At 38.4% G+C, this 22927-nt stretch overlaps 3 protein-coding genes across 3 annotated transcripts in view; 1 reads left to right on the forward strand and 2 right to left on the reverse strand.

Annotated features, from left to right (window-relative positions):
• Window positions 1–22927, reverse strand: part of LOC100993147 (phosphoribosylaminoimidazole carboxylase and phosphoribosylaminoimidazolesuccinocarboxamide synthase) — a 56239-nt gene that overhangs the window by 29051 nt on the left and 4261 nt on the right. The window contains exons 2-3 of the mRNA XM_055111527.2: window positions 6856–6921; window positions 4314–4441 (exon numbers count right to left, since the gene is read on the reverse strand). Coding sequence (XP_054967502.1) covers window positions 4314–4441; window positions 6856–6921 — 194 coding nt within the window. The remainder of the gene's footprint in view (window positions 1–4313; window positions 4442–6855; window positions 6922–22927) is intronic.
• PPAT (phosphoribosyl pyrophosphate amidotransferase) overlaps window positions 40–22927 on the forward strand; it is a 42435-nt gene continuing 19547 nt past the window's right edge. The window contains exon 1 of the mRNA XM_003806486.7: window positions 40–364. Within this exon, the coding sequence (XP_003806534.1) occupies window positions 237–364 (128 nt within the window). The 5' untranslated portion in view covers window positions 40–236. The remainder of the gene's footprint in view (window positions 365–22927) is intronic.
• LOC134730275 (uncharacterized) lies at window positions 9199–21611 on the reverse strand. Its single transcript, XM_063603815.1, has 4 exons — window positions 21528–21611; window positions 19411–19497; window positions 15790–16224; window positions 9199–10483 (listed from the first exon to the last, which is right to left on the reverse strand). Exons 2-4 carry the CDS (start codon window positions 19490–19492, stop codon window positions 10350–10352), a joined length of 651 nt encoding a protein of 216 aa, XP_063459885.1. The 5' UTR covers window positions 19493–19497; window positions 21528–21611; the 3' UTR covers window positions 9199–10349.

A 22927-nucleotide genomic window follows, 5' to 3' on the forward strand; every position in this document is an offset into this window, starting at 1 on the left:
CGCGGGACCGCCCCTCCGCCCTCGCTCGTTGGTGGACTCGGAGGGGGAGGAGCAGGGCTGAGCTGGCCACGCCACCTAGGGACAGCGCGCGCCGCCGCAGTAGCTGGGGCCACCCTCGGGAAGGAAGCGCCTGTCGCGAGCGCGAGCTTCTGAGCTCGACGGGCCGAGCTGGCAGCTGGTTGGTGCTTACACCTTGGCCGCAGCGGCAGGTCCTTCCACGTGCTTTCGGCGGCGACATGGAGCTGGAGGAGTTGGGGATCCGAGAGGAATGTGGCGTGTTCGGGTGCATCGCCTCAGGAGAGTGGCCCACGCAGCTGGATGTACCGCATGTGATCACTCTGGGACTCGTGGGGCTGCAGCACCGGTGAGCAACAGGGTGGGGGTGGCGGGGGCGTGCGTCTCCATCTCTCGGAGCCGCTTCCCGCAGTCGGCGTTCTCATGAGCGCCCGAGGGCCCGGGAGGACCGACCTCTCCGACCTAAGCCAGTACCTGCCTGTGGCGTCGACCGGGTTGCCTAGGCGTGCACGAGGGGCACCTCGCTTCCATGAACTTTAGCCTGTCCTGCCCACCCTCCCAGCCACTTATGCCTTTTAGGGGCTCTCTCCCTCCCCGCCCCCCGGTCTGTGCACCCATCCAGAGGCTGGCCAGCTTGTAAACCGCCGGTTTGCTTGGTCTAGCTGGGTCAGGGCTCCTCCCCGACTGCATGCGGGTTCTAGTCTCCCGGAGCCTGTGGCTGCTCCTGTAATAGGCTAGTGTGGCGTGGCGGCCAGTCCAGGTCCTTCAACACCTAAAGGTTTTCGCGCGGGGCCTCCAACCACCACAAGCTTTTGTTTGCAAGGGCAGAGCTATTGAGCAGATTATGGGTTTGAAAGTAGTTATCGCTATGGGAACTTGAGGATGCTAGACTTCAGACCCAGGGAAAGATGACTAGTTGATGTTGAGAATGACTACTGGTAGTAGATCTCACATAAATTAAATGGAAATAAGCCAACCATAGGGAACAGTGCATCTGGAAAAGATTCATTGGTAGACGTCTTGCCTAATGAATGAAAACGTTGGTAATAACATGACAAAAATTAACTCCCTTCTTCAAAAGGGGGACAGGGGAGTAGTGTCTCTATGCCAAGATCCATACACTTGATTTTGAAAAATTGGGAGATCCTTTCGAGTTAAAAAAAAAAATTACTTTGCTTCGGTGATCTTTCCTTTTCTTACTACCTGACTTAACTGGAAGTTGATATAAATTATTACACTAGGATAAGAAAAACAAACCTGGGTTTGATATTCTTACTGAAAGTATTACAGTTTCCATAAGGCAATACAGTAGTAACAACTTACACTACAGTTAAGGAACTTGGCAATAACACGTAACAGCAAAATGGGTGCAACACGTATAAACGCATTCCAAAAGATTAGCTTTTCCTCCACCAAACTTAAATTAGAAGTACTTTTTGCTGTTTTCATTGTCCCAGATACTTGAATTTCAGTTTCACATTTTGTATGTTCCTTGTTTACTAAAGAGCTGAGAATGTGGGAAGCATCAAAAAGAATATTTTTAACTTGCGTAGCTCCAATCTTGGATAATTGTGGGTTGACCATAATAGATTTCTTGTTTTTTAAAAAAAAAATTATTGAGAAAATTAGTTACATAATCCAAGGAGAAAGTAAACTCTTGATTATGTGGTAGTTGTGAGCAACATTAGTTTGTAACATTCTTAGAAACTATGGCCAGGCGCGGTGGCTCACGCCTGTAATCCCAGCATTTTGGGAGGCCGAGGCGGGCGGATCACGAGGTTAAGAGATCGAGACCATCCTGGCCAACATGGTGAAACCCCATCTCTGCTAAAAATACAATTAGCTGGGCGTGGTGATGCGCTCCTGTAGTCCTAGCTACTCCGGAGGCTGAGGCAGGAGAATCGCTTGAACCCGGGAGGCTTAGGTTCCAGAGAGCAGAGATGACGCCACTGCACTCCAGCCTGGGCGACAGAGCGAGACTCCGTCTCAAAAAAAAAAAAAAAAAACAGTTGTTATTTTGGATACTCTGTCATGGGGGTAAGGGAGAATCTAGAGGTCTTTAGGGTTGCCTGGTGGTCTGTAGAAAATACGTATGAACTGTACTTCACTATATTTACTTTTTTTGCCAAAGTTATTCAAGAAATTTTCATCCCCCTTTCTCCTTCCCTTTAAATGTGTGCCTGAAGAAAAAGAGGCTTTTTTTTTTTTTTTTTAACTTACATGTTAGCACTGGTTGGAGTTTTAGTACCCAGTTTAGGAAAATACTTGGTATTCATGGTTATAGGTTTTTTTTTTCTTTTTTTTTTTTTTAGATGAATACCATTTGATTCCTGGTTACATATATCTGTTTTCTATAGTTGCTTTTCTGTGAAAGAATTGTAAGATTAAATAATACCAGATAAGGGCAATAATGATGTGATTATGTGGTTTTGAGGAACAAATGTATTACTGAAAAACAATTTAACATTTCTCTTGTGTAGGCATAGAATCATTAAGGTGCACAAAGAGGGCTGGTTCTCACCCATAATCAATTCAAAATTTTACATGAGCTAAAGTGCTCATCCTTTGGGAGGACTGATTATGCTTGGAAGAACAATGACACTCCCTTATGTCTTGGAAATACAAGTATCTGCTGCTCGAAACTGATAGATAAGGGCCAGAATAAAACTAAGAACTTTTTCTTTTAGTTTAGTTTTATAGATATATATATATATATGTGTGTGTGTGTGTGTGTATATATATGTGTGTGTATATATGTGTGTATATATGTGTGTGTATATATGTGTATATATATGTGTGTGTGTATATATGTGTATATATATGTGTGTGTATATGTGTATATATGTGTGTGTGTATATATATGTGTGTATATATATATCGTACTCTGAGAAGTGGTGGTCTGTTGCAGAAAGCTCTGTTTTCACTTTCTCACCCTCATTCACTCACTGGTTAGTTTTAAAACAACTGCAAAAAGGTTTGATTGTGTTTTTTTCCTTTTTGATGAAGGAATTTATTTCTTATATATTATCTTCTTGATTTTTTTTTTTTGAGACAGAGTCTCGCTGTCTCCCAGGCTGGGGTGGAGTTCAGTGGCACAGTCTCGGCTCACTGCAAGCTCCGCCTCCCGGGTTCACGCCATTCTCCTGCCTCAGCCTCCCGAGTAGCTGGGACTACAGGCGCCCCCCACCACGCCCGGCTAATTTTTTGTATTTTTAGTAGAAACAGGGTTTCACCATGTTAGCCAGGATGGTCTCGATCTCCTGACCTCGTGATCTGCCCGCCTTGGCCTCCCCGTTTTTTTTTTTTTTTTTTTTTTTGAGACAGGGTCTCACTCTGTCACCTAGGCTGGAGTGCAGTGGTATGATCTGGGCTCATTGCAACCTCCGTTTCCCAAGTTCAAGTGATTCTCGTACCTGTCTCCCTAGTAGCTGGGATTACAGGCGCCCGCCACCACACTCAGGTAATTTTTGTATTTTTAGCAGAGACGGGGTTTCACCATGTTGACCAGGCTGGTCTTGAACTCCTGGCCTCAAGTGATCCACCCTCTTCGGTCTCCCAAAGTGCTGAGATTACAGGCGTGAGCCACCATGCCTGGCCAACCTTATCTTTAAGAAGATGGAATCTAGAAGGTGAGATTTCTATCACTTTTGCTTTGTATTTGGTCCAGTTTTTTGTCTTGGGTATAATCTAATCTGAAACATTTAGTCCTGGGGTTAACAGAATACCTGGAAGGTATATTAGCCATTTCATACAAAAATAAATAGAGTATCAATTAGTTAAGCCAGTCATGCACTGGATATTTAACCCAGATGGGTTCATCCAGATGTACTCCCTGTTTTTAGTAGTTCTGGCTATCTTCAGATTTATTCCGTAGCTCTGCTTTCTGTAGGGGAATTTTCACATGTCCTCTTAGCTGTAAACTGTGCATGCATGTGTGTGGGTATGTTCATGCCTGATTTATATAATCACCAAATGCTGTTTTGGTCCTGAAAACATCATTTCAGTAGTTTGCAGAGTTCTGAACAAACCAGACACCCCTTCTTAGAATAAACATTTTCATCTTTAAAACACAGTCACATTTTATGGAGACTAGAATGGCCTGGACATATTTGAAGATTCCATAAAAGGAATTAGTAAATGTCTGTAGATTTATGCCATGAATCAGCTAATTAGCCTTTCCTTGATTAGTTAGGAGATAACCATGCCCTTCCATTCAGTGAATTATCACTTCTCCTGGTTAGGAATTGAACCTTACAATGACAAACATTTTCATACTTCTAAAAATTTATAAGATTTACCTGATGAAGTTGGGTTTTCTGTCTGCAGAAACATTCTGTAGAATCTTTTGGTTCTGTTATTATGCTTTGAGGAAACTGATTTGTAATGATCTCAGGAGCACTTTTCTTAAGAGATTTAGACACTGGTTCTGCAAACAGAGTACAGAACATTACCACTGGAAAGGCACTTGTGAGAATGAGAGATGCACTCAGTCAGACTTATATGGATCTAGTTCCCAGTTAATCTTCATTTAGTTTTGTGGAGAACACAGGATTTGATTGTCAGAGAACTTACTTTGGGCTGCCAAATTAAGGCAGGGAATATCTTACTTAATTTTGATTTTCATATTTGACTGAAAATTATCAAATATGTAACATTCCTATAGTGTTTAACTTTTTACTCCCTTAATCTATAACCTTTATCTGAGTCAAGTAAATTTTGGTTTGAGGGAGTGACTTATTTTAAGTGTCCTTGCAAATTGTTCCAGTCTTTGATTTTAGTTATTTTATAATTCAGTGATTCTTGCTTTAAAATAAGTGTTTTCAATCCTTCCATTTATAACTTTTTTTTTTAGAACTTAGCTTTTTGCATTAGTCTGAAGCAGAATTTACCTGCCCTCAAAAGTCTCCAAGTACCACTGCTTGGTCATTCTGGTCAATATTGGGAAGAGCTCCTTAACATACAAACTGAAATCTAGCCCCAGGTTTTCCAGTAACATCAGTTTAATCTTGGGCAAGTCTTCTAACTTCTGAGTCTGTTTCCTCATCTGTTGGCCTAGACTTATATATTGTAAGGTCTAATGTTCAAATTCAGTGGGTTCAGAATGATACTCTTGTGCGGTTAATCCTTAGCAGTTTAACCTGAAAGGAGAAACTGTTAAGGGTTAACCGCACAAGAGTTTTATCTGACTTGCATTTATATCCAGACATAGAAAAATACACTTTTCAGTTCACTTGAGATAAAAGGTTATAAGGGGAAGAGGAATTCTTGCTATTTGCTAATACTTTATTCAAAATGTATTTGTTGAGCAGAAGCTCAACAAATAGGAATAATGTACATCTAAGTATATTACTAAGGCACTGTGGTAGACACTGGGAATACTTTACCATACAGGGCAGATGTGGTCCCTGCCCTCGCAGAGACCTTATTGGTTCAGGAGCGTAGACTTCTCTATGCCTCAGTTTCCTCATCTGTACATTGGGTATAATAATAGCACCTACCTTATAGGATTGTGATTGGGACTAAATATGTTAATATATGTAAAGTGCTTAGAACAGTGCTTGGATATATGCATGCCCTATGACCCTGCCTTCCACTTCTGGGTATGTATTCAACAGAAATGCATACATATGTCCATTAAGAGACATGCAATTTTTCAAAAAAGCCCCAATCTGGAAACAGCTGAAATGTCCAACAGTGAAATAGATTTGAAAAAGTAATGGGATATACGTTTATTTATTAATTAAATATTGAGATGAGGTGTTTCACTATGTTGCCCAGACTGGTCTTGAACTCCTGAGTTCAAGTGATCCTCCTGCCTTGGCCTCCAAGGCAGTGCTGGAATTATAGACCTGAGCCACTGCACCTGGCTGGGATGTATATTTTTACAATGGACTATTCTACAGCAATAAAAAATAACAGACTACTGTTGTGAGTAAAGTCATGGGTGAATCTCATAAACAATGTTGAATGAAAGAAAAGTACATATAGTATGAATCCCAAACTATCTATGGTGATAGAAGTGAGAATAGTGATAATGTTTATGGGGGCGGAAGGATGATTAATGACTGGGAGGCTTTTAGGGTGCTAGTAAGTTTTATGTCCTGAATGGTGGATTTGGTGTGTCTACTTTGTAAAATTTTGTTTTACTCTTCAATTTTTTGTGTTAACTAAAAAACAATCTCATAAATTATAAATCTATAAGGCATTAAAGCTGGATTATTTTAGAGATCCAGAGAGATGCAGTGATTTGCTCTGTGTTGAGGAATTAGGGTCAAAGAGAGACTGGAACTCAGGTTTTCTTATTAGTCTTATGTGCATTTTCTTTCTTCTACATGCTATATTGCATTATATTATCTTTTCTGATGTCTGTGATGGGTCATTTTGGAATTACAGCTCCCATTATTAGGTTGGCTTCTGAGTTTGACTTTCAGACTTATTAAAATGTTATATTGATTATTGACTACCTTTGAAGAACTGTGGATTTTTTTTCTTTTTACATCTGATAACAATAATTGCAACAATCACTGTAAAGTACAATTTAAAGGACCATGATAACCAAACAGTTACCTAACTCCGGGCAAGTTTTCATTTACTTTCAGTGTTACTCTCACTCTTTTTTCTTTCTTCTTCTTTTAAAATATAAACTCTAGCTCCTGCAGGAACTTTCACTCAATGAGCTATGAAATAAATTATTTCTCAGCATTCTCTGCTCTAATACAGTTCATAAACAATATATTTAGTCTAATTTATCAAGGACAGGAATAAATATCTCTGTTATCAGGAAAAAGCAACAAGTTGTTTCCACTGTGTGGAAGAACTTGTTATTTCTCTGGCTCTTACCATCTTCATGTGCTTTTCTCTTGAAGCTCAAAGTTCCTTGGCTTTTGTTGTGACCTTCAAATAATTCTTAAATAAAAACACAGGAAAAGAATCATTATGTGACATCATTTGAAACACATTAATGGTTTTCAAGCATTCAGGTATACTAAAATAAGAAAACTTAAGCAGGTGGACAAATAAAGAATGAGTTAAGAATTAGGAATATTTTGGTACAAGGTTTAGAAAAAAGTTGAAACTCTTGGCTTAAATTAGGTACCTATTTTTAATGATTTTTAAGGGTCATTTGAGCATACAATAGTGTAAGGATTTCATTTTTAAAGAGTTTTTCTCTTGCTAAATGAAAATGCAAAGAGGAATGTCTAGAATTTTTTTTGTTAATGTCAATTCCAAAGTTACCTTGTCTCCATTTGGCAGTTCTGAGAGTTGGTTTTCTTAGGATGCAGTCAACTTCTTCATAAAATCTCATTTTTCTTGGAGGGTTGCCATTTTTTCTTTGTAAAATGCTATATTCATATTTTACATTTTTATATTTCATATGACATTGTTTCCGGTCTCTGTCTATCCCAAACTGCATTAATTAATCTTCTGGCAATTTCCTCAAATATTTTCTTGTTTCTTGTGGCCCCTTCAAGCATTCGCTTAATTTTTTCATCAGACCATATCAATGCTCTGACCTCACTGTCACACCAGTATTTTCCAGCCTCTGTGTCACTCACTGTTATAATCTGTAAATGACTTTTAGCATCTTCTAAAGGATTACCTACAAATCAACATGATTTATAATTATTCAAACATAGATAAATCTTGTATTTGATTATCATTCACTTAAAGCAACTGTGATGGCATAAAGTACCAAGAATACAATAATAACTTCAATATGAGTCAAAAGAAATTTTGTGTCCATATTCAAACAGTATATTCTAAAAATTATAAGACAGACTGTTCTCATTATTAGTGAGAATAATTTAGCTGCTTTTCATCATAGGTGATCTTCACTGGATATTTGTGAATATGGAAAGTCCCAGTGTTTACTTAATTTCTTTTAGTGAGAAGTGGGCATAGACATTTTCCTTCTTTCTCTACTGTATTCTCTACCAACTCAGGTATAAGGAAGCATTTTAGGTAATACACAATAGCGATCTTCTCTGTTAGACTTCATATATCAAAATGACATTTAAAATTTACCAATTTAGACCCTGCAGTGGACCCAGTGTTATTTTGGGGTGATGATGTGCAGCAGGGGGTGACAGGGGGAAGGTGTACTCCACAATGCTTTCCAACAGTGAGTTCCTCTCATCTTAAATTCTCCTAGGTTTTAATTCTGAATAATTTTTCAGCCTTATGAATTTTTTTTTTTTTTTAAGAGACAGGGTCTCACTATGTTGCCGAGGCTGGCGTGGACCTCCTGAGCTCAAGCGATCCTCCTGCCTCAGCCTCCCAAGTAGCTGGCACTACAGGTGCCTACCACCATGCCTAGTGCCTCATGGAAATTTGAAAATGTGTTTAAATCGCTCTTGTTGGATATGATTTTTAAAAGATGGTGATAGAAATGTAAAATGGTGAAGTCATGGTGGAAAACAGGTAGTTCCTCAGAAACTTTCAGCATATGCCATATGACCAAGCAATTCCACTCCTACATATAAACCCAGAAGAACTGAAAACATGTTCACATAAAAACATATACCTGCTGTGGAAAAACAGTACTGCAGGTCCTAAAAAAATTAAACACAAATTACCATATGATCAACAATTTCGCTTCTGGGTATATACCCAAAAGAATTGAAAGCAGGGACTCAAGCAGATATTTATACATCCACATTCATAGCAGTTATTGATAATAGGCGAAAGGCAGAAACAACCCAGATGACCATCGATGGATGAATAAACAAAATGGCGTATCCATACAATGGAATATTAAAATGAAGGAAATTCTGATAAATGCTACAACATGGAGGAGCCCTAAAGATATTATAAGTGAAATAAGCCAGGCACAAATGGACGAATATTGTATGATTCCACTTATATGAGGTACCTAGAATAGTCAAATTCACAAAGATGGAAAGGAGAATAGTGGTCACTACAGGCTAAGGAGAGTTGGGATGGAGGAGTTATTGTTTAATGGCTACAGAAGTTTCAGTTTGGAATGATGAAAAAGCTCTGGAGATGGAGAGTGGTGATGTTTGCACAACAACGTGAATGTACTTATGGGTATAATGGTAAATATTTTATGTATATTTTACCAAAATGGGAAAAAAATTGTACCAGAATGTTCATAGCAACAGTATTCATAGGAGCCAGAAAATGGCAGTGACCCAAATGTCTGTCAATTGATAAGTGGGAAAACAAAATATGGTATATCTGTAAATTGGAATATTATTCAGCCATAAAAAGGAATGAAATACTGATATATGCTACAACGTGGATGAACCGTGAAACAAAAGAAGCCAGACACAAAAATGTATATTGGAGGGTACCACTCATGTCCAGAATAGGCAAATCCGTAGAAACAGAAAGTTGGTTAGTGATTGTCAGGGGTTACAGAGGTGTGGTCAAGCAGTTAAACTACTGATGGATATGGGGTTTCTTTCTTTTTTTTTGTGAGACAGAGTCTTGCTCAGTCGCCCAGGCTGGAGTGCAGTGGCGTGACCACGGCTCACTGCAACCTCCGCCTCCTGGGTTCAAGTGATTCTCCTGCCTCAGCCTCCCGAGTAGCTGAGACCACAGGTGCGCGGCCACCACGCCCAGCTAATTTTTGTATTTTTAGTAGAGATGGGGTTTCACCATGTTGGCCAGGATGGTCTTGATCTCTTGACCTCGTGTTCTGCCTGCCTTGGCCTCCCACAGTGTTGGGATTACAGGCGTTAGCCACCGTGCCTGGCAGATATGGGGTTTCTTTGTGGGGTGATCAAAATGTTCTAAAATGGGATACTGGTGATTATTGTATAACTGTGGCTATACTAAAAACCACAGTTATATGCTTTAGTTGGGTGAATTTGATTGTATGTAAATTACATCTCAGAAAAGTTGCTGAGGTTTGAGAATAGAAAAGTAAAGACAAGTCAAGTGTAGAGGTTAATGCAGTGATGTCTGTGGGAAGTTATAAAGGAACTAAGGAAACATGTACTGCATTGTACGGAGCTTCCAAATCTTCCTCTAAGCCAGAGTTTTTATGATGTGATTGATTAAGTCATTGGCTACAAGATGGAACTCAACCTCCAGCCCCACTCTCCTTCATGGAGGTCACACTGGCACAAAGCTCCAACCCTCATCACATGGTCGGTCTTTTTCGGTGACTACCCCCTATCCTGAAGCTATCTGGGAACCCACCTAGAGTAGCCTCATTAACATAACAAAGATGCCTCTGTCTCTGGAAGTTCCAAAGGTTGTTGATGCTTTGTGCCAGGAACAGGAGACCAAAACTAGATATATTCTTTATTATGCCACAGCTTCTTAAAAGTTTATTAAAATATTACCAACAGTACAAATTAGAAAAATCATGACTTCATAATAAACAAGTTGCCTGTATTTAAGATTAGCAGCATACCTATGTCTGAGCTTTCTTTTTTCACATTTGTAAGTCTTCGGTTTTCTGAAGTTTTAGTAATCAGTTCTTCTCTATCTGGATGTACTATTGGATTAAAATGAAAAGTTCTCAGTATTGTGTTTCATATGACTAAAGTGCATTAATTTATGTAATAATTTTACTGCTAAGATTATACAAATTATAATGCATGTAAAATATACAAAAGTGTTTAAATATTCCAGGTTTAAGGAAAACTACTTCCAATTTCTTTCTTTTGGAAGAGATAAATGAATTAGAAGAAAACATAATTCTTAGCGTACCCTTTGAGATGGTAACAGTAGATTCCTTAATGCCCCCTGCTGGCCATCTCATTGTGAACTTTTTGAATTTTGGAAATATGTTTTGCTACAACCAAAAGAAAAATGGGCATTTCTAGGGTTATTCTTAGATGAACATTGAGGTATTTCACTTGTGATTTTTAGGCTGAAGATCAGCGTGACCTCCTCTACTAGGATATATTTTACTACCATGAAACTTCTATGCTTATTTAAGTATGCTTGACTCCACCCCTCTGACCTGAAATAGGTTTAACTGTGACTGTCCTATACCAGAAAGCAGCGGCTTGCGGGAATACATAGATAATAAGGCATTCCAGCTCATATAAATGGCAGCTGATATTGGAGCGGAATTAAGTCAATTTTGTTTCTCCTACTCAGAAGAGACAGGTAGGTGATAAGATTGTCAAACACAAATTTTCTCTTTTGACAGAGTCCTTTCTCCTTTGATAACTTCTTGATTCCTTTTATCCTCTCTCGCTTATGCTTCAGACCAGGGAGAAAAATAAAATATGTTTTAGATCCAAAGATCTAGTTTATTCAATTTTCATGGGCCACTTCTTTTTACTTAACATAATAGGAATAGCCTGAGCAGTCTATGATTCTTCTCCGTGATTGATTTCCTTCATATTCCATTAGTCATTAATTTTTAAGTGATAATCTATCGGCATTAGCAAATTTTTCTTCCCTGAATGGAATCAAATTGAAACTTATGTGTGAATCAGTCCTCTGCTGGTCTGAGCATGATAACCTAGCTACGGTTTCCAGTGCTGGCTATGCTTGAGAACCGTCTAAAAATACGGATGCCTGAACTGACTCCAACCTACTAGATCAAAATCTTCAGAAGTTCCAAATTGGGAACCACTCTAGATACTCAGAATCCAAGGGGTCTACAGCTGTAGCTGGATTTTCATTTGAAGTAAAGAAAAGCGTATGGCTTATAGCATACATTTAAGATAGGAAAGAGAATACTTTTGGGGGACTGGTTTTTTGGCCAGATATCAAAGTTAACAATATGGAGCTATTATTAATAATAGCAACTCCAATTTCAAAAATTCATCAGTGAAATATAAAAAATAAAAATGAAGTGACCTCTGTTTTTACATGTAAATACCCATCACTTTGTTGTTGTTTTAAAGAAAGACTATTTCATGTGAATTTTTTTCCCTGAAGATAAATAATCCATATTTTTATACCTCAATACTACGTTCTATTACATTCTTCCTAAGAGCGGAGTGGCAATTTGTGAATCAGTAGGTATATATTGCAGGTGTACCTAAAATCCTTGCCTGTTTAAGTTTTTTTCTTACGTATTTAGCTGCTGAGATCCTTGTGGGTTTATATCTTTGCTTTGAATTTTCATGTGACAGTTTAAAATAATATAATTTCTAGGATGACTATGCATTTGTCCTGTTTCACATTTTCTAAATATATTCCAAATATTTCATATTTGGCATGCAAACATGCCAAACAAACAAAAAAAAAACTTGTACTTTTGACTTAATCTTTTTCTTCTACATGTAAAAAATTATCTTGAGGTTGTACTTAAGTAAGTTTTCCAGAGGACTAACAAGCTAAAATCTTCTGAATACTAAAGCTCTTAACTTTTTAGATGGAAATCTTTTTTCCTTATTAACCAATGCAGTAATCTGATTTTCTTATTTTTTAAAATTTTATTTTTTATTTTTAGAGATGGGTTCTTGCTGTGTTGCCCAGGCTGGATTCAAACTCCTGGGCTTAAGTGATGCTTCAATCTTAGCATCCCAAGAAGCTGGGATTATAGGCATGTGCCAACTGCACCTGGCATAATTTGATTTTTAACTCTTAATGACAAAGGCCATAGCTGTGATGCCTATGGAAACCTAAGAATCTGTCCTATCTGATAAACCAGAGAAATAAGTTTGCCAGGAGTATAGGAAATTTGATTAACTAGTTTGTTAAATTAACATTGAGCTTTACACTTTGTGAAGTTATATGAAGCTTTGGACTGATAGACTAGGTACAAGGTCTTTTTAACAGATAAACTTCAGCTTGGGGGCTTGGTGATCTCCTCCTCCCCAGTTTTGGTTTGTGTAGAAGAGGCAAACTATCAGGTAGCAAGCACAAAATCTCACCTCCAAACCCTTAGTGCCCTATACCAGAGGGTAATGATTCTCAAACTTGCTTGCATCATTATAACCTGGAAGACTTGTTAAAACAGATTGCTAGGCCCCAACACCAGAGTTTCTGATTCTGGATGGGGCCCAAGAATTTGCATTTTGAGTAAGTTCTCAGTTAATGCTGATGCTGCTACACTTGGAGAAAAACAGCGATGGGGAACATTGCTTCCATTAATTATTTCCACCTTTCATTTATGTGTTTTGAGTTATGATCCAACAGTACTTCATATAATGTTATAACATAATTTCTTAGGTATGGTAGCGTCTATTAATATATAGATATAAAATCTAAAACCCATTATGAGGGCACCACTCTCATGACCTCATCTAAAGCTAGTTATCATTCAAAGGCCCTGTCTCCAAATACATCACATTGGGAGTTAAGGCTTCAATATATGAATATTGGTGGGAGGAACACAGTTCAGGCCATAGCAGTGTCTTGTAATAGCATTTTATGTATATACCTTGTCACACACACACACACACACACACACAAAAACCAGAATATTATTTTATGTGTGTCAAGACCTTGTTTTTTATCTGTATCTCCTATGTCTTCTGACTTATTACTGACTAAATCATCTTCAGCTACATCTCCAGCAATGAATGTATGAACATAAGGGGATATATATTGGCTTTTTAAATTTACTTCAGGATCGTGTTTTATTTATTTAGATTATTTATTTGTTTTTGAGGCAGAGTCTCACTCTGTTGCTCAGGCTGTGGTTCAGTGGTACGATTTTGGCTTACTGCAACCTCTGCCTCCCAGGTTCCAAGGATTCTCATTCCTCAGCCTCCCGAGTAGCTGGGATTACAGGCATGTGCCACCACACCTAGCTAATTTTTTGTGTATTTTTTAGTAGAGATGGGGTTTCACCATGTTGGCCAGGCTGGTCTCAAACTCCTGCCTCAAGTGATCCACCCACCTTGGCTTCCCAAAGTGCTGGGATTAGAGGCATGAGCCACAACGCCTGGCCCAGAATTGTGTTTTAAACTCTAATGTAGTATTTTCCTTTTTAAAGGGACCCTAATATTAAATATGATTAGTTAGATTCCCTACCCTTAAGCATCTTTTTGTCACTATAGATATTGGGTATGTATCTGAGTCTCTAACTAAGTCTTCTGACATAACTAATGGAATCATCTTTAGCTGCATCTCCAGCAATGACTGTATGAAGATATCATGCCACTGCTGTTGGGCTGCTTTATCTGTAGTCATCTAACTGGGGGAGATGTATAGTTCTCTAGCATACCAGTTTCTTTCTTGTCCACCAGCAAAATATTTTGAGATTTCTCACCAGCATTTCCAGTCTTAACTGTCTGTGGTTCCCCTCTCTTCCCTAGACGCAGACTGTCTTACAATTGGGACTCATCATTTAAGCCAGATAATAAAATCTGGAGACACTGTGGTTAGTAGAGGTCTTTAAGACCATCTTGTCCACACCCCCCAATTTTGGAGTTAGGTCTACAGCAGCGGTCTCCAACCTTTTGGCACCAGGGACTGGTTTCATGGAAGACAATTTTTCCATGGACCAGGGGGTGAGGGGGCCATGGTTTTGGGAGGATTCAAGTGCATTACATTTATTGTGCACTTTATTTCTATTATTATTACGTTGTAATATATAATGAAATAATTAAACAACTCACCATAATCTAGAATCAGTGGGAGCCCTGAGCTTGTTTTCCTGCAACTACATGGTCCCATCTGGGAGTGATGGGAGACAATGACAGATCATCAGGCATTAGATTCTCATAAGGAGCACACAACCTAGATCCCTTGCCTGCACAGTTCACAACAGTCTTCGTGCTCCAGTGTTCTAATCTAATGTGAGAATCTAATGTTGCCGTTGATCTGACAGGAGTCGCGGAGCTCAGGTCATAATGTGCATGATGGGGAGTGTCTGTAAATACAGATGGAGCTTGGCTCGCCCACCACTCACCTCCTGCTGTGCAACCCAGTTCGTAACAGGCCATGGACCAGTAAGGGTCCAGGTGTTGGGGACCCCTGGTCTAGAGGAGACACTTGGTTACTTCAAGGTTCCACAGAGCCTTACAACTTTGATTTCCTGAATCCTGGTCTAGAACTCATTCAGTTTATTTCATGCTATCATGTCTTAGTGTGTATGTACTGTATCTCAATCCTTTGGTTTAAATATACTTTAAAGACATTTATGATGGGTCTCAGAGAAATGTACTACTTCTAAGAAAGTCTCATGTATTTTATATTTTTCTAAGTTCTTCAATGCCCTTTTTCTATTCTACTCAATTTTACCACAATTAGTATGAAAATTTCCTTTAACTTCTGCCATCTGGGGTTGCATATTTGCTTTATTAAAATTGATCTATTTTAAACTTTATTCTGGGAATCCAGTTTTATTTCCTCCTTTTTGTATAACTGTACTGTTTCTATTCTGGGGAAGATCAAATGTATACTAAATCTGTTTCATAATAAATTCAGCTAGCTTGTCAAATAGCATGTAATGAAACCTATTTAACTTACATATATAATATTCCTCTTATGGTACTGAACATTCTCAATACAGGTTGAGCATCCCTAACATGAAATCTGAAATGCTACAAAATTTGAAACTTTTTGAGCACCAACATGATGCTACATGTGGAAAATTATACACTTGACCTCATGTGATGGGTATAGTCAAAACTTTGTTTCATGCACAAAATTATTAAGGATATTGCATAAAATTAGCTTTAAGCTATATGTATGAAACACATATGAATTTCATATTTGGACTTGGCTCCCCTTTCTAAGATACCTCACTATGTATATGCAAATACTCTAAAATCTGAAAAAGTATGTAAATCTAAAACACTTCTGATCCCAGGCATTTTGGAAAAGGGATCCTTGAACCTGTGTGATGTAACATGATGTTAAGATTATTTTTCTTCACCTTCCTACCTGTCTGGTCCTCTCCCATTTTTACGTTGGCACATTCTGTGACATGTTCTCCATCTTGGGATTCCTGGTCTCGTGATTTTTCTGTTTTATTGGGTCCCAGAATAGCATCCAACTCAGTAAAAAATTTCATACTCTTAGTCATGCCTAGATCTTGAGCTGTTCTTACGATCTTGTATTCATGTTTTAGGTTTTTGTATTTTGTTCTGCACTGTTTCCAGTCTCTGTCTATTCCAAATTTCTGAAGCTTGGCTGCAATTTGTTGAAATATCCTCTTATTTCTCACTGTTCCCTCTAGTTGTCGTTGTATGCTTTTATCAGACCAGATGTCTATTAGAGCCCTGACTTCTGGCACAGTCCAGTGCTTTCCTCCTTCATTTGCTACAGTTGGGATAAAAGTTGTATTATTAGAGGGTTCCAATACTGACGTAGAGATACCTGCATTAGGTAGAGAGGTAAAAGATATATGCATTATATACATCAGACAAGGTAAATAATTGGATGCAACATTATTAAAGAAAGCAGTTTCCTCCATAGGAGATGGAGTAACAAATCATAGCTTAGCTTTTCTCTTAAACAGTGGGGAAACAAAATACAGAACCTAAATCTGTCCATTATTATGCTGGTTACTGGCTTTAATAAAGTTGTGTTTTTTAAGTCATATTTTGATCATCTTTCCTGTATACCTTTTTTTTCTCTTCCATACCACTCCTTTAGTATGTAGGGTGTATGTCAGTGTATAGTGGAAGTTCAATATATAAATGTGTAGCATTTACTATAGAAAACAGTAATTACTTAAGAAAATGGCTCATTGTAGATAATTTGTTTTGAAATAGGATAGGTACAAACAATTTAACTCCTTTCTTTTTTCTTTATCTTACGATTTCCTTTGGCTATATATCAGTCTACTGGGAAGCATTTAAAAACCACCACTCTGGTACCTGCCTCATCTCTCATCCCCAGATTGTGAATCTAATGTGTAGTCAGGGTTGAGAACTGAGGCTACTCATGAGCTGAGGGCTTGGAAGAGTCACACAGAACAATCAGTGCTTACGCCTTGCGAAAATTACAGAAAGACTAAAGCCATTTTAAATGAAGTATTTTCTTTTAATGGTAGGGAAATGTGTCAGAAATTTCATAATGCCTTGTTCCTAGGCAGTATGTCTCCACTTAGTTATAAATCCTTTAATATGCCATGGTGCGTATTAGGTCTCTAGAACAGTTTTATACTTCATTTACATTACTGACAGTACTTGACTTTATATTGGTTATTTTGACAACCATATTATCTTGTGTTTTTCTCAGATTTCATTTTCATAAAAGAAGTAGGTTCATTTTCTGAATTATAAACTTACAAGCACATTAAGTTTGGTCTTTGTGTTTTTTTTGAGACAGGGTTTCAAATTGGATGTAATATTATTAAAGAAAGGAATTTTTGGCTGGGCATGGTGGCTCAGGCCTGTAATCCCAGTACTTTGGGGTGCCAAGGCAGGTGGATTGCCTGAGCTCAGGAGTTGGAGACCAGCCTCCCAACAGGGCAAAACCTGTATCTACAAAAAAAATGCAAAAATTAGCCAGGCTTGGTGGCATGTGCCTGTGGTCTCAGGTATTTGGGAGGCTGAGGTGGGAGGATTGCTTGAGTCGGGGAGGTGGAGGTTGCAATGGGCCGAGAATACACCACTGCACTCCAGCTTGGGCGAAAGAGTGAGACCCTGTCTCAAAATAAGATAAAATAAAATAAAATTAAATTTTTTAAAAAAGAAAGTAATTTTCTTTCACCAAGCTAGAGTGTAGTGGAGAGATCACTGCTCATTGCAGCCTGAACCTCCCAGGTTCAAGTGAGCCTCCAGAGTAGCTGGGACCACAGGCACACGCTACCATGCATGACATTAACATTTTGTTTGCATTAAAAATAATCTTCAGCCAGGTGCGGTGGCTCACGCCTGTAATCCCAGCACTTTGGGTGGCCAAGGTAGGAGGATCACGAGGTCAGGAGATCAAGACCATCCTGGCCAACGTGGTGAAACCCTGTATTTACTGAAAATATAAAAATTAGCTGGGTGTTGTGGTGCACACCTGTAATCCCAGCTACTCAGGAGGCTGAGGCAGGAGAATCGCTTGAACCTGGGAGGCAGGATTGCAGTGAGCCGAGATTGCACCACTGCACTCTAGCCTGGCAACAGAGCAATACTCTGTCTCAAAAAAACAAAAACAAAAACAAAAACAAATCTTCAAATTATACCGAAGATTAATCATAATTTATTTTGTTTCTTTCTTTTTCTTTTCGTAGACTCTGTTGCACAGGCTGGAGTGTGTAGCACAGTCATGGCTCACTGCAACCTTGAACCCCTGGGCTCAAGTGAGCCTTCCTGCCTCAGCCTCACAAGTAGCTGGGACTACAGGCATGAGCCACTGACTGCACCTGGACTATTTTTAATAATTTTTTAAGGCATGGGGTCTCACTATGTTGCCCAGACTAGTCTTGAACTCCTGGTCTCAAGTGATCCCGCACCTTGGCCTCCCAAAATACTGGGGTTACAGGTGTGAGTCACTGTGCCTGGCCATAATTTAAAATTAAATATTACAATTAATGGTTCAGTAATAATTGAGTTTAGGTTTTGGCCCCTATCATACAAATGATATTACAATTAATAACTTTTATCAGGTTCATGAGTTTTAAGTCATTAAAAAAACTTTATAGCATTTGTTTGAGATATTTTATGGTGTATTTAATGTCTTTGCTTTGAAATGCTTTTCAGAATTTTTTTTCTTATTTAGGTTACAAATATTTAATGTCTTTGCTTTGTAATGCTTTTTCAGAATTTTTTTTCTTATTTGGGTTACAAATAAGTTTTTCTATTATGTAAGTTAGAAGTAAGGTTTTTGCTTCTAGCTTCAATAAGAAATTAGAAGCGGCCGGGTGCAGTGGCTCACGCCTGTAATCCCAGCAATTTGGGAGGCCGAGGCGGGTGGATCACCAGAGGTCGAGAGTTCTAGATCAGCCTGGCTAACATGGTGAAACCCTGTCTCTACTAAATATACAAAATTAGCTGGGCGTGATGGTGCGCTCCTGTAATCCCAGCTAGTCGGGAGGCTGAGGCAGGAGAATTGCTTGAACCCCAGAGGCAGAGGTTACAGTGAGCTGGGATCATGACACTGCACTCCAGCCTGGGCAACAGAGTGAGACTAGAAAAGAAAAGAAAAACAGAAGCAAAGAAGGATTTACACTGAATTTAATTCACTGGGTGATTCAAATTATCCTTGACCTGGTTGTGGCTCTGATGTTTACTTTCAGATGTAAAATTCTGTTTGTCTTAATTCCTTGCCTCAACACTAAAGTGATCATGTTCATTACTATGAGTAAGTTTAGCCATCAGATTTCTTATAATATTTAAAGAGTAAAGTTCGGAAATTAGAGAACCAACATTTCTAGGAAACTTAAATTTCATAAGGAAATCATTTGCTTTAGAAATAATTTTTTTCAGTATGGGTTGGCAAAAAGGGAAACATAAATCAATTCTGAGTGTTTCTTCCAGGAAAAATTGTCAATTTTCTCAGATTAGGAACCAGTCTTTCCGTTTGAAATTAGATCAGTTTCATTCTGTCCCATCCATTATACTATACCTAGTTCCATTGGTCTGACATGAGAAACCAGAAGTAAAGGATTTCCTGAGACGTCTTCCTTATCTACTGATGCAATTGACATTTTACCTGTAAATATAACAGAATTCCTTTTAGAAACAACATGACTGATAATTCTAATAGCTTTAGTTAAATGTGGTCATATTCTTGAAAATAGATTTGTGATAGACATTTTGTAATAAAGTTGTATAATATAGTTTATTTGTATATTTAAAGAGAAATCTAATTTTTTCCATCCCATTGACATGGTCCATTTTGAAGTTCTGCTAGAATTGTTTGATAATTTTTTAAGTTTTTAGAAATGATTGTAGTTAGTTTTCAAGTTAAATTACTTTTTTTTTTTTTTGAGACAGAGTCTTACTCTGTCGCCCAGGCTGGAGTGCAGTGGCGTGATCTCGGCTCACTGCAACCTCTGCCTCCCGGGTTCAAGCAATTCTCCTGCCTCAGCCTTATGAGTAGCTGGGATTACAGGCATCTGCCACCACACCCGGCTAATTTTTGGATTTTTAGTAGACACGAGGTTTCACCATGTTGGCCAGGCTGGTCTCGAGCTCCTAACCTCAGGTGATCCTTGGCCTCCCAAAGTGCTGGGATTACAGGTGTGAGCCACTGTGCCCAGCCTTACAATTTTAAAATGTGGTGTTTTATTTATAATTGTAACTTGGGTGCTCTAACAGAGTAGGCATTTGCTAAATAATACCAGTAATGTAAAAGAGTAGGTCCTGCAATGAGATAGATAATTAGAAAATGCTGTTTTTTGGGCATGTATGATCAAATAGCTTAGAGTTTTTAAGTATCTTATATAATTTATTGATTGATACATACTAAAGTTTCCAGAAGTTAAATTATGTTTAAATGGACTAAGGAATATGTCATTTAAAAGAACCATGCCAACCATAAAAATTGAATTCCTCCTTTGATTTCCTTGTTTTATGGTTTGGATGCTTTTATATAGGCTTTCATAAAATGAGGCATAGGCTACTTTTTAAAGTGATCAAATGAGGAGGATGAAGTACATCTTAGAAAGGAATGCAATTTACATGATTTTTAACTCAATTGACACATGAAGATGAATTATAATTACATGAAATTGCAGACTAATTGGGAGGCGGATAAGTATCTTTTGATTGCTCTTTGTAATGTCTCAATTAAAAATTTACTCATCTCATTAATCATTTCATTGCCAAATGTTTTTCCACTTCTATTTTATTGAGTAACAAAAGTAGCATTGTATTTTACATTAATATATCAACTTTTAGGTGTGATTTTAATGGCATAAATATTCATTTTAAATCATGATTCACCATTATGTTTACAGGCATTCCCATTGAAGAAAAAGAAAAGATATGCTCTTTATCATCTTAAAAACTCTATTAGGGTTTCTATGTTAAAATAGGAAAACAAATGAAAAATAAACATAAGTACAAAAGCACATCACTGCTTTCAGATGGCACAGTTGTATTTTTATAAACTCTCAAGGTAAAAATTGTCAAAAATTTTAAATCAGGTTTTATAATTGCTTTAGGCTAAAATGTTGTCGAGGAATGTTTTAGATTTGGTTGAAAACAGGGAAAATAAAAATCTGGAGTTATGTAAGAATTACCTTTAGAGAAACAGGGCCCAGGTTATTTAACACCTGAGCTTGAGTATGAGAGCAGTAAATAAAGGCAGGGTTTCTATTCTATTACCTGGTTTAGAGTCTAGATTTACCTCCATAGAAAAGAGTCTGGACCAAACATACAGATGATAGTGAAACAGAAAAGCTCTCTCTCCAACCTCTTCAGATAATTTTTTCTTAAGTTGCTCATTCCACAGCATGAATCCTAAAACTGTAGGCAGAGGCTCTGGGGATTTTAAAGTGAAAGTCTTAAATCATTACTTGCGATACATTTGTATAAAATAAGAGGAGTGAAATAGAGGGGAAATTGACCACTGAAGGAATGTGGTTTGGCAGCCATGGGCCAAAGGAATTCTGAGGCTGAGGATGATGAGATTTAGCAGAAGATGAAGCCTCTTAGAGTTGGTCAAAAGTGTATTTGGGTCTTTTGCCATGGCTCTGGTCCTGGCTACTTGCTGCCTAACAAGTGGCCTATCCTTACCACTTGCATGAGGTTGATCCCAACAGTGGAAAAGGCACTTTCATTTTCTTCCCTTCTTCCGTGTATCACACACCAATAAAAATTCTGCTGGTTCCGCCATAGGAAAAACCAGAAAACATTACATAATGAATCAAACCTGGTGCAAGGAGGGCTTCCTAAGCCCTAGGGAGAAAACTTTGATTACCTTAAAAATTTTTGGATTCTGCAGATCAAATAAATCATAAGGCAAGAAAATCATGCAAATTTCTAAGACCCCAATTGACACGAAAGGTCAGTTTGTAAAATTGTATAGAAAAGTGTTCTACCTTACTGGTAATTAAACAAATGCAAATTAAAAGTTACCAATTTGTATATCATTATAGGCCATTGTTTCTTAAGTTAGCCTAAGTCGTTAATTATTTATTTAATTTATTTATTTTGAGATAGAGTTTTACTCTTGTCGCCCAGGCTGGAGTGCAGTGGTGTGATCTTGGCTCACTGCAACTTCTGCCTCCTGGGTTCAAGCGATTCTCCTGTCTCAGCCTCCCAAGTAGCTGGGATTACAGGTGCCCACCACCAAGCCCAGCAAATTTTTTGTATTTTTAGTAGAGACGGGGTTTCACCATGTTGGTCAGGCTGGTCTTGAACTCCTGACCTCAGGTGATCCACCTGCCTCAACCTCCCAAAATGCTGGGATTACAGGCATGAGCCACCATGCCTGGCCTAAATCATTATTTACTTATCAAATTTGGAAAGTCCCTTCTTCCCATCAATACTCCATAATTTTGCATGACAGTGATTCTACAGAAGGGACGCTATCATGGCTAGTGAAGTACGGTTATTTTGGAAAGCAGTTGTTTTAGAAATAATGTTTCAAAGTAATGGCCAGACATGGTGCCTCAGGCCTGTAATGCCAGCACTTTGGGAGGCCAAGGTGGGCAGATCACTTGAGGACAGGACTTCGAGACCAGCCTGGTCAACATGATGAAACCCTGTCTCTCCTAATACAAAAACTAGCTGGGCATGGTGGCATTGCGCCTCTAATCCCAGCTCAGGAGGCTGAGGCAGGAGAATCGCTTGAACCTGGGAAGCAGAGGTTGTGAGCTGAGATTGCACCACTGCACTCCAGCCTGGGTGACAGAGTGAGACTCTGTCTTAAACAAAACAAAACCAAAAACCAAAAACAAGACAAAAACAACAACAACAAAAAACCAAAGTAATTATATCCTCCTGAATCAGTATTAGAACTTGTGTCTTAAAGTAATAATACTAAACATGGACAAAAGGTATTCATTGCAGTATCATTTGCATGGGGGTGGTGAAGACCCACACTCAGTTAAATATTATGGAACCATTAATTGTAATATTTAATTTTAGATCATGATTAATCTTGGGTATAATTTAAAGATTATTTTTAATGC

The sequence above is a fragment of the Pan paniscus genome, chromosome 3, assembly GCF_029289425.2.
Source record: "Pan paniscus chromosome 3, NHGRI_mPanPan1-v2.0_pri, whole genome shotgun sequence".
Lineage (NCBI taxonomy): Eukaryota > Metazoa > Chordata > Mammalia > Primates > Hominidae > Pan > Pan paniscus.

What these genes read in the sequence shown, in the direction of transcription:
- LOC134730275 (XM_063603815.1), bottom strand. Translation starts at nt 19,492, where the DNA reads ATGTCAATTGCATCAGTAGATAAGGAAGACGTCTCAGGAAATCCTTTA. An exon ending in TGTCAGACCAATGGAACTAG is followed by an intron (nt 16,225 to 19,410) that starts GTATAGTATAAT and finishes TACCTAATGCAG; the next exon opens with GTATCTCTACGTCAGTATTG. An exon ending in AATGGGAGAGGACCAGACAG is followed by an intron (nt 10,484 to 15,789) that starts GTAGGAAGGTGA and finishes TTAATCCAATAG; the next exon opens with TACATCCAGATAGAGAAGAA.